Below are 12,105 nucleotides of genomic sequence, written 5' to 3' on the forward strand. Positions count from 1 at the left end.
GTATTTTTTAGTAGAGACAGGGTTTCATTGTGTTAGCCAGGATGGTCTCGATCTCCTGACCTCGTGATCCACCCGTCTCGGCCTCCCAAAGTGCTGGGATTACAGGCTTGAGCCACCGCGCCCGGCCATCAAGTGGGTTTTGAGTGCTTGTCAGCAACCCTTCACCTGAGTCGCCATCATCTCATGCCCAGATGAGTGCAGTAGATGCCTCAGTGGTCTTCCCAATTCCACACCTCTCTGCCCTTCGATCTATTCTCAACATAGCAACCAGGGACATGCCAGGAAAACTGACTAGGCCAAAGGTGGAAACATCCCAAATGTCCATTGACAGATCAATGGATCAACAAAATGTGGTCTTATCCACACAAGGAAATAGTATTCAGCCATAAAAACCAATGGAGTTTTTATACACGCTAAAATGTAAATAAACCTTGAAAATATTGTGCTGAGTGAAAGAAACCACGCACCAAAGGCCACATAGTATATGATTCCACTTCTGGAAACATCCAGAAGAGGTAAATCCATAACCAGAAAGCAGATTTTGGTAGCTGCAGGTGGCTGGGGGAAGGGGGAATGGGAGTGACTGCTCAATGGGGACGGGTTTTACTCTGGGGTGATGTTTCCATCAGGAAACTAAATAGAGGTGGTGGGTGAGCAACACTGTGGACCAAATGCCACTGACGCATACACTTTAAAATGCTTCCCTTTATGTGAACTTCAAATCAATAAATTTTAGAAAACACTAATGAAAAAGCTTCAGTCAGATCATGTGGCCACTGAGCTCAAAACCCACCAGCTTCTCATGCCCTTAGAGAAAAGGCAGGGTCCTGAGTGGGCGCTGCACGATCTGGCCACTTCACTCCCTTCATCCTCAGCACCACCCCACAACACACACCGGCTGCTCCCACACCTGACACAAAAAATTGTGGGGAAAAAACCACACAACAAAATTTACCATATTAACCATTTGTACAGGCACAGTTCAGTGGCGTCTATTCACATTGTTGTGCAACAGATCTCCAGAACTTCTTTATCTTGTGAAGCTGAAACTCTGCCCTCTCCACTAAAAAACAACTCCCCATTCCCATTCCTGAGACAGAGGAGAGACCCCGTTTTAGGGGCCTGCAGACCTCCCGAGCATGGACATAAAGGAAAATCAATTTCTTTCAAAGGAAATTCCAGGTACCTTGCTATCCCTGAGATGTAAGTAAGTAACTTGATAAGCAAGAAGGTAATAGTAGCCTAAAACAATAGCCAAGCAAGTTAGAGTCTGGAGATGTTTGGTTCCCTAGAGAAACTAAAGACATCTTGGCCAGGCGTGGTGGCTCACACCCGTAATCCCACCAGTTTGGGAGACCAAGACAGGTGGATCACTTGAGGCCAGGGGTTTGAGACCAGCCTGGCCAACATGATGAAACTCCATCTCTACTACAAAAAAACAAAAGTCAGCTGGGCAGGGCGATGGGCGCCAGTAATCCCAGCTACTTGGGAGGCTGAGCCATGAGAATTGCTTGAACCCAAGAGGCGGAGGTTGTAGTGAGCTGAGATCACGCCACTGCACTGCAGCCTGGGGGACAGAGTGAGACTCCATCTCAAAAAAGAAAAGAAAGAAGAGAAGAGAAGAGAGGAGAGAAGAGAGAAAAGAGAAGAAAAGAAAAGAAAAAAGAGAAACCAAAGACATGTTAACCTATGTGCCTAACTGTCTTTCAGAAACCCAGACCCCCCACCAAAGGGACCTGCTGGCACAGAACTCACATAAGGTGGAGCTAAGGACTGTACTCTGACCCTTGCTCTTTATTCTGAATCTCTTCCTGAGAGGTCTGCAGGGAGTCACACCCACAAGTCAGAGCTAACTATCTTTTCTGCTGACCCCAAATTTTTAGACAAAGCTTTGCCTCCTGAACCAATTGCAATCAGAAAATCTTTGAATCCACCTACATCCTGTAAGCCCCCACATCAAGATATGCTATCCTTCTAGGCCAAAAGCAATGTGTAACCTCCATAGATTGGTTTAGGATTTTGCCTGTGACTTCTGCTTTCCTGAAATTTACCTCTGCCTTTAAAAACCCTTCCCTGCAAGGCATTGGAAGGCCGGGTCTTAAGTGTGAGCTGCCCAAATCTCCTTGCTTGGCGCCTGCAAATAAACACCCTCTTTCTACCCCTGCAAAACACCTTCGTGCAGACACGTGGTTTTACTGCACCAGGCGAACGGACCCCAGCTCCGTTCTGTAACACAGCCCTACACCCCATCCAAGCTCCTGGCAGCCACCATTCTGCTTTTCGGCCCTGTGAATTTCACTACTCCAGGAACCTCACGATGGTATTTGTCTTTTTGTGCTTTTCTAACCAGCCACCAGTCAATTCATTAGCACCTAAAAAGATTTTTTTTCAGATTCTAAGGATTTTAGGAGTTGTATGCCAGGAGACATGCAACTCAAAGAGTTGAAGACTAAATAAATATTCACACTGGCTTATTCACTCAGCATGAGTCCTCAAAGCTCATCCACGTTGCAGCGTGACAGAATTTCCTTCCATTTTAAGGTTGAATAATTCTATTGCATGGATAGACCACATTTTCTTTATCCACTCATCCATGATGGACACTTTAGTTGCTTCCACCTCTTGGCTACTGTGAATAATGCTGCTGCTACGAACATGCGTGTGCACATTATTTCTTCAAGATCCTTTCAATTCTTCTAGATATACACCCAGATATACCCAGAAGCGGGACTGCGGGATCCTATGGTGGTTCTATTTTTAATGTTTTGAAGAACCACCATACTGTTTTCCATAGCAGTTGTACCCTTTTATCATCCTGACATTTTCTAAATGTGAACCCTTTCTAAAACTGCAAACCTCTCTACAGGTGTCTGCCCGCTTCCCTGCCATTGCATTCTCCAGAAGCCCCCTTGCTCTCTGTGACATGAGCGTACGCTAGCGATGTCTCCTCTGGCGTCTCCCTCTCGAGGGTGGGAGTTTGTTTGCTTTTTTTTTCTTTTCCTATTCACCCACTATACTAATGTTGTATCTGTGATGCCCACACAGAAAGGGAGAATGCAAATGTGGTGAAGAACTAACAACTGTGGGATCTAGGTGAGGTGTATAGGTATTTGTTGCATTATTCTAGCAACTTCTCCACAGATTTCGCTTTTTCAAAACTAAAAGTTGAGGGAAGGGGAAACACCAAATAACCCTCCCACGGCCACTCACCCTGGCTTGGGCTGCTGCTTTTTGAGATTTCAGAAAGTTGGACAAGGGCCATGACCAGCAACCTGGTCCAAAACAATAATTAAGAACCTGCTGTGGGTTACAGCTTGGGAAGCTGCCGGGGGCAGATTTCACTTTGTGCTTCTGGGTGAGAGCAGGGGCGTGAGGGTGATAAAATACTTTTGTGAGCTGAACAGTGGGGAAACCAAGTTTCGAAACAGCATTGACAGTGTCTTCCCTGACTTCACAGGCGCTGTAAACATGAGACTTCTCCCCTAAAGACAGGGTGACTGTACAGCTAGAGGCAGATGAGCAGAAGGGGCAAAAGGACAGCACTATTCTACATTTCACAAAAGGGGAAGAGGAACTACAAATGTCCAAAACCTGTGGGACTCATGAACCCTCCGGAGCCTCGTTTGTCCCTGAAGGTGGGAATGGATTAGCTGTGCCTATTCAAGCCCTTTACAGATCTGAGGCCATTCACTTCTTTTCCTCAGCTCACAGTAAACCCAGCCTTAGCTGTGGCCCTCAAATCCAACAGCAGTGTCCATTCTATACCACGACATTCTCCTGTGCCCAACACCCGGGCCACCAGGTGTGTGTGCAGGTCAGCCATGTGGCTCTCCTCCCCAGGAGCCCCGGCTCTGCTTGCCTTTGGTGCATCTTCCCCCATACCCTCACACTTCCCACGAAGAATTTGGGGGCACACAGCCTCTCCTTCCAGGGCAGTACCTGGTACATATGGCAAAATGTTGGGGGTGAGGGGCTCCGGAAAATCCCCTATGTTTTCTACTTACCTTAAGAGGTGAGGGCTGAAATTTCTCTGGGCTGTAAGGCCCTGCCTGAGCAGCAAATGGGTGGCCCAGGATGGAGTCGATACCCACGCAACAGGGCTCTGGGTATGGAGGGCTGGTCTGGGTGCAGTTGCTACAGCCGCTATCCACCGAGTCTGCTTGCCAACTCCTGAAGGCGGACATGGCAGAAGCCCAAATGGTCACCAAACAGGACGTATTTCATGCTACTCTTAGAGCACAGTAGTAGAGGTAATGCAATAAAACCTATTTCTTTCCAATGATTGAAGACTGTTGCGTCTCTCATAAAGTAAAAGGGTGCTTCTGTTTTCCAGGGAAGATGGCTCTTGAAGGACTTTCCTTAAGAGGGGCTTTCTCTATCACCAGTGGCAGCCACTGAAGATTCCAGAAAACTGCACCACTCAGCCCCAAACCCCTCCCAACTCCTGTCCATCCCTGAACACAACACCTTCCCCTCTGCATGCACTATCGCTCCCCAAAATAAACTCCTCTGTAAACTAAGCTCAGGGAAAGCCATCGGGAAGCAGCAGGAAGCCCTGGAAAGATGGAGCACTTTATAGAAAAATGTGGAAGTACAGCAATATGTACAGCACCTCCAGAGACGATGAACACAAGCCAGGGCACCAGAGGCGCCCATTCACCGGAATCATTCATCTATCACATGCAGGTCTCCACGGGGCCAAGGATTCACCAACAGGCTGCTTCAGGTGAAGCAGAAAGGGACACCGCATGACCCCCTTTGTAGGAAGTGTCCAGACCGGCAGGTCCATAGACACAGAGGGCAGATTTGTAGTTGCAGGGAATCAGAGGGGAACCTGGGAGCGCATTTGGCTAGGGATAGGCAGAGAGGGTGTGATGAAAATAAAATGCTGTAAAATTGACTGTGCCCATTCAGTCCTAAAAACCACCTAACTGTGCACTTTAAATGGGTGAACTGTATGGGAGGTAGACTGTATCTCAATAAAGGTGTTAAAAAAGAAAAAAAATCCAACAGCTTTAAGGGACCTTACTGTATCCAATCCTGGGAGAGGGCAGTACTTCAACAGCCCCACTCTTGACAAGAAACTCCAGGACAGACAGAAGGAAAAGGTGAAAAGCACACATGAGAGTCAGGAGAGAGAGTTCAGGGAGCTGCCCTCATCCAGACCAGCACTCAATTCCCTCCAGAATCAACTTCTGGGCAGTGGTACCTAACGATTGCCCAGCACCTTCTATGGAGGCATGGCTGAGGAAAGCAAGTGCATCTCAGAGACAGCTATGCTGCCTGGCACACTGGCTGTCTCCCCAGAGAAAATGTGCTTCCCATGACAGTTTTCACGAGCCTTCTGACCACAGGGCACCCATGCTCCTTTCCAGGGAGGGCACGAGCCGGAGCCTGCCCGCTGAACTAGCGCTTACCGCTCGGATACAGCCTCGGTCTGCTCCTCCTTGCGCTCCATCTCCAGGACCTCCTCCTCTGTGTACTCCAGCTTGGCCCGCTCCTCGGCCAGCTCCCTCTCCACCGCCTGCAGCTGTGCCGTGGTTCTGGCCAGGAGCACTGTCACCGCATCCTGCAGGAGGAGGGGGTGCGTGAGGACAGCTCAGGCCAGCAGACCCTGTGTACACAGCAGGTGTCCACATGGCACAGGTAGGAGGCCACTCTGCTGCCCTTCCGTGAGAAGAAACTCACCCTAGCTAGGTCTGTGGTGGAGGCATTCATGTAGCCTTTTTCTGCAGCTCTGAGGGCTCCTATTTAAAAGTAGCCAGTGTACCACCCATGTACCACCCATGACCATGTGTACCATGAACACGTTTGCATTAAAAAAAAATTCTCATGCAATGGCCGTATGGAAACTACTCCTTTACCCCACTATACTAACTCACATCTACAAAGACACTTCTAAGAAATGACTTCCCAAAGACAAAGTCAGTCTCAGGGTCATGAAGGCAGCAGCGATCAGCTCCTTAGAGCAGGGCCAAGTACCGTTTTGCCGGAGATGGAGATGGTGTGTGCAGGATCCCGGGCGGAGCTCTCTCCCGCACACCCAGGCTCCCGCGTCCTCGACGGCTCAGAGCTGGTGAACACCTGGACGGAATGCCAGCGCAGCTGCATCTCACTCAAACTGTCATAGTCAGCCAGGTTAATCTGAGCAATGCCCTGCAGGGGTATTAAAGAAACGTCAGAACAGGCACTGAATGATTTCACCATAATGACTAGAGTCCTTTAAAATATTCAGTTAAGGCAGGGCAGGTGGCTCATGCCTGTAATCCCAGGCATGGGATTTGGGAGGCCGAGGTGGGAGGATTGTTTGAGCCCAGGAGTTCGAGACCAGCCTGGGCAAAAGAGCAAGACTCGCCTCTACAAAAATTTTAAAAATCAGCCAGGCATGATGATGTACAACTGTGGCCCCATCTACTTAGGAGGCTGCGGTGAGCTGAAATCATACCACTGCATTCCAGCCTGGGCAACAGAGACCCGGTCTCAAAAAAATTCACTTCACCCTTCAATCTTTGTGTGTGTGTGTGTGTGTGTGTGTGTGAGAGAGAGAGAGAGAGAGAGAGAGAGAGAGAGACAGAGAGACAGAGATGGAGTCTCGCCCTGTTGCCCAGGCTGTAGGACAGTGGTGCAATCTCAGCTCACTGCAACCTCCACCTCCCTGGTTCAACAGATTTCCCCGCCTCAGCCTCCCGAGTAGTTAGGATTATAAGTGTGTGCCACCACACCTGGCTATTTTTTGTATTTGTAGTAGAGACGGGGTTACTTAAAGGACTGCAGCACAATGAAAGTAACTGCAGAGGAGTCTAATGGGTGGCTCCCTGGTCGTCTGTTCCACCCAATCAGAAAGTGCTGGGAAGGGAACAGACAGGGCAAAGAATGGGCAACCCGGAGTTCTGGGCCAGGCTCACAGCTCTATTGCCCTGATGAGGCAGATTTGCTCAGGAATTTCTGAAATAAGAAACGACTGCTGAACTCTACATGCCCTAATTGTGCCGCTGAGGGGAGAGGACCAAGGGAGAACACTCCGGCCATGGAAAGAATCCACCCTGGCTTCCAACCCTGGCATGGGCCCTGGATGGCTGGAATACTGAGGACAAACTGCGGATTCTCCTAAGGCCTCATCCCAGGGTTGCCAGGTAACATGCAGGGCACCCCGGTGAATCTGCACTTCAAATAAACAACACAGGGTTTCCCTGTGAGTCTTAAACACCGCATGGGAAATACTTACGCTTTAAAGAACATCCATAATTTACTTGAAATTTGAATTTAGCTGACTGTCTTGTATTTTAATTTGCTAAATCTGTCAACCCTACTTTGTTCCCTGGACTGAAGATGGGGCTGACGCAAAGGCATCCCACAGGGTTTGTGAGTACTAGCTGAGAGGACGCATTTAAAGTACAACGTACTTGACAAGATCACTGGTTGGATCATCCCTGTTTGTATTTCCAGCCGCAGAAATACTTAAGAAGATCACAACTTCTAAGCAACCCACCACGGGAGAAAGGAAGGATGGCAGAGGGGAAAGGAGTGAGGGAACCAGAGACGGAGGCAGAAGAGAGAGAGGGAGGCCAAAAGGCAAAGACAGACAAAAACCAAGAAATTATCACAAAAGAGTACAAGAGAAACAAGGGAAAGAAAGATACACACACAAAAAAGACCGGCTGACTGAAACACAAAGGAAGGAAGGAGGCCGGGGGCGGGCGGAGCGCCTGGCGCCATACCAGCAGTTCTTCCTGCAGCTGCGGAGTCACCGAACACACGTATAACTGAAGTGACTTCAGTGTCAATGCGCTGGAGTGCACGGGGATTCTGAACACTTCATTGAACACCAGCGGCACCTGGAACTCCAGAGCCTTGGAGCAGTAAGTGTTGGGCGTGCCCAAGTCCAGTGGTGGCAAATAGACGCGGATGTGGCTGCAAATAGAATGGGGGAGGGAAGAGCACGTGCAGGCGGCGCTCACAGATGCCTCGGGCCCAGAGCAGGCACGACCTACACGATGCGCGCAGAGCCCCCACCTGTAGCTACAGTCTCAGAGTCCTTTGCAAAAAGTTCCTTTCTCAACTAAGCATAGACCGATGTACCCCAAGGATAGGGGAAGTCCTCCACAAGGAGGATGCCTTCCAAGCCAGGACTGAAGCAGTGGACGCTTCCAGGCCCTGCTGCTCCCCATCTTTTTGGGAATTGCCCCTCAGCTCTTTCTGCACGGCTCCCCCATTGCTTTCTCAGTCCATCACCCATGGGGTAGCCCGTGTTTCCCACCCTCCCTGCCCCAAGTCTGGCACATGGGAGGGGCTGAGCCATCTGTGAGCACTGCAGAGGTCACTGGGGTGGCCAAACCCCAGCCAAGCCCCGAGCTGCTCACACTCAGGGGTCCTAAGGCCTTTAGAACACTCGCCAAAGGGGGCCCACCCTGTGCCCTGAACAGACCATTATAGGCATGGTCACCTGCTTGGGTAAGTGGGACCCTCCATCAGGCCCCCATCTGGAGCCATGGAGCTCAGAGAGGCAGCGGCCCCACGACTGAGGCCAAAGGCACTAGCTGCTCCCGACGCCTATTTTCTCCTCCCCGCTCCGTCAAGGACGCCCTGGTCCCAGCCAGAGGTCTCTCAAGATCACAGAGCAGAGCACGACAGCATCAGCAACCCCATCCCCAGCACCAGGAGAATGCAAAAGGCTCCTCTGCGCCAACACGGCACACACTAGCTGGGCACTGGCACTGGCACCTGCACCGGCCTCAAATCATTCACTAGATTCTTTTGAAGACTTTACACCTCAGACAGACACTTCCTGGTGCTTTCCTGGAAATTCAGGCTCCCAAACTGTCTTTTCCCTCCTCAGCCATGTGGCCAGCTGGCCAGCGCCCTGGGGCCTGGCTTACACTTTGCAGTCTTCCTTCACCGCCAGCCCCGCCGGGTTCTTCAGCTGCAGCACGTGCACGAGGAGACACTCGTTGCCGCTGTCGCGCCTAGGAAACCAGACATGAGTCACGGACGGCAGGTGCCTCCCAGTGAAACCATCCTTCTGACTCAACCGCAGCAGTGGCCATCTACTGCCTGGGGTTCTGCCCCACCCTATCCCCAGGGCACATCTGCACCTAGTGGGTAAAGCCCAGGTACAGCACAGTCCCCGCAACAAACAATGACCAAATGCCAACCATGCTGGGTGGAGGAGCCCTGGACTGCAGTGAAAAGAGTGAGCAAAGGAAATGGCTGGGACCCAAACACCTGTCTCCCTCAGGGGCACCTCACAGTCACTGCCTTTATTGACACTCTAATTAGAAACCAACAATTGTTGTCCTGCCAACCAGCAGATTACTTCCTTGAGGGTGAGGGAGGGAGCCTGCTACCCGGGCTGCAGTGAGCAGAATCAAGCCCCGGCAGGCACGGGCACAACCGTCCCCGAAGGCCGCACTCTGCCAGAGCCCCCGGCTTCAGGAAGTGGCGGCTCCCAGTTGTGCATCTCCGTGTTGGAAGACAACAGTGGAGCCACCTTTCCCCGTCACTGCTTCCTGCCACCTCTGTCCCCTCACCTGAGACCTGGGGTAACAAAGGTCCCTCCAGCCCTGTGTGTGCAGGTGAGAGCCATGGGGTGGACCTGGTCTCCAGCCCAGCCTGAGGGGCAACAGGCTAGGGTCTGTACTCACAGGAGTCCCACGTGGATCTGGGGGTCTCCGTTACTGGCCGTGTCTCCGTAGGCAGGCTCCTCGGCATCTTCGTTCCTGAACACAGGGGTAAATGCAACCAACTTCATTCCAGAGGGAACCGATCGCTACAGATTCTGCAGAAGCTCTCTCATGCTAAAAGAGGGCTTTCTTAAGTTGTGACGTAAGTCAATGAGGTCATAATGTGTCTGAAGGAACAGGGCAGGCCCCCAGAATCCATGAGGCATCTTACTGGGTACCTGCCTACAAACTGCTGGGTTTTTTGTTGTTGTTGTTTTGTTTTGTTTTGTTTCTGAGACAGAGTCTGGCTCTGTGGCCCAGGCTGGAGTGCACTGGCGCAATCTCGGCTCATTGCAACCTCCGCCTGCTGGGCTCAAGCAATTCTCCTGCCTCAGCCTCCCCAGTAGCTGGGATTACAGGCACCCGCCACCACGCCCAGCTAATTTTTGTATTTTTAGTAGAGGCAGGGCTTCACCATGTTGGCCAGGCTGGTCTTGAACTTCTGACCTCAGGTGATCCGCCCACCTCAGCCTCCCAAAGTGCTGGGATTAAAGGCGTGAGCCACTGTGCCCAGCCTATTTCTTTTTTATGTTGTTCTTGTTTTAGGAAAATAACTTTGCAGCTGGGCATGATGGCTCATGTCTGTAATCCCAGCACTTTGGGAGGCTGAGGCGGGTGGATCACTTGAAGCCAGGAGTTCAAGACCAGCCTGGCCAACATGGTGAAACCCTGTCTCTATTAAAAATACAAAAATTAGCCAAGTGTGGAGGAGTAGATCTATAATCCCAACACTTCGGGGAGGCAGAGGCGGGCCAATCACTTGAGCTCAGGAGTTCAAGACCAGCCTGTGCAACATGATGAAACCCCATCTCTACTAAAAATACAAAAATTAGCCAGGCACGGTGGTGTATGCCTGTAATCCCAGATACCTGTGGGGCTGAATGGGAGAATTGCTCGAGCCCAGGAGTTGGAGGCTGCAGTGAGCTATGATTGCACCACTGCACTCCAGCCTGGGCAACAGCAAGAGCCTGTCTCAAGCAAACAAACAAACAACAAATAAAAGAAGAAAGTAACGTTGCACACCTTTCAAAACCACATGTGATACTTGGGGAAATGTTCAAAAATTAACTTTAAGTGAACTGTCTTCTAGATACTGGAGACTTAAATTGTATGAAAAAATAATGACATCAACGATGCCCGATCAAAATAAAGCATGGAATTCCAAAAGGTGCTGTGTCATTGTGAAACCATTCCTATAGCTAAGAAAACAAGAAGGGAGGGAGGGAGGAAATTAATTTCTAATGAATGAATGTTCTTTCCGGCAAAGCAGGGCTCTCCCATACACTGATTCTCCTTTTTGAGCTCCATCAGACCCAAGCCTTAGGCCCCGAGGGTCAGGGAGAAAGACTTCTTTCTAAAACCCAACCACCCAAAGGTGAAGAAGCTAGAAAAATATCCTGCCCCTGGACAAATAAAGTGTCAATGTATGAAAGTTTCGGTACGGAATCTTTTTGTGATTGCCAGTAACACAGGTGATTCTGCGTAGGAAGAAGGAAATAGTAAGACTGGCTTCACACCTTTTGGTTAGAGGTTCAAACACCCCACTGTCGCTGGCTAGTGAATAATCCGACAGGCATGCGGAGATGCGGCGTGCCCTCCTCTCCAACCTCTTGGCACTGTCTTCTCGAAGAGTCACTGCTGCAAGTAAGGGACACACACAGGGTCAGGAAATAACAGCACCGGGGACCGGGGTCCTTGACGCTGGAGCACACACTACGTCCCTGAGTGTTCCAGAGACTCGCCGGGACACGCACACACAGAGACATGCTGCGCTCTAGTCGTTTTTCATATTGGAAAATTGAAGAAATGAACTTCTGGCTACCTCTTGGATTCATAAATCTATTTCCACCCCCTTCATGAGCACACAGAACATAAGATGATGATGATAAGCCCCTCAAATGGCGCTTTCCGAAAGCCGCTCACGCTCACGAGACAGGAAAGCAGCATTCGCCCGATGGGAACAGCAGCAGCGCTCGCCAAGAGGTCATGGTTTTCACTGCCTTCTTTATGCTGTCGGGTATTTCCCATGTTTCATACAACAAATACTGCTTTTATACTCAGGAAAAAAACATTTTAATTATCCAAATAAACCCTAGAAAAATTAGCAACCTTCAAAGCAGAGGACACAGTTGAACCCACACTCATCCTCTGAAAACGCCACCTGGGAGGCCTGTGGCCCCGGGGGAGGAAGCTGGGGCTCAAGCCTGGCTGTCTCAGTGACCTCAGGCAGGAGCCTTCCCAGCCGCCCTTCTGGGTTAGCATGCTACTATTCCTGGGCTGCTTAATTTTATCTTTCACATCTATTTTACTCAAGAGCCAAAAATAGCCATTGAAATGTTCCCTTTTAACATTTCATCAGCCGTTTCTACCCATTTCCTCAGAGCAA

General features: G+C 50.3%; 1 protein-coding gene across 1 annotated transcript in view; it reads right to left on the reverse strand.

Annotated features, from left to right (window-relative positions):
* WWC3 (WWC family member 3) overlaps window positions 1-12,105 on the reverse strand; it is an 83,867-nt gene that overhangs the window by 10,907 nt on the left and 60,855 nt on the right. The window contains exons 11-17 of the mRNA XM_031660544.1: window positions 11,237-11,357; window positions 9,642-9,716; window positions 8,877-8,963; window positions 7,719-7,911; window positions 5,983-6,156; window positions 5,418-5,569; window positions 4,005-4,170 (exon numbers count right to left, since the gene is read on the reverse strand). Coding sequence (XP_031516404.1) covers window positions 4,005-4,170; window positions 5,418-5,569; window positions 5,983-6,156; window positions 7,719-7,911; window positions 8,877-8,963; window positions 9,642-9,716; window positions 11,237-11,357 — 968 coding nt within the window. The remainder of the gene's footprint in view (window positions 1-4,004; window positions 4,171-5,417; window positions 5,570-5,982; window positions 6,157-7,718; window positions 7,912-8,876; window positions 8,964-9,641; window positions 9,717-11,236; window positions 11,358-12,105) is intronic.

Source organism: Papio anubis, chromosome X (assembly GCF_008728515.1).
Source record: "Papio anubis isolate 15944 chromosome X, Panubis1.0, whole genome shotgun sequence".
Lineage (NCBI taxonomy): Eukaryota > Metazoa > Chordata > Mammalia > Primates > Cercopithecidae > Papio > Papio anubis.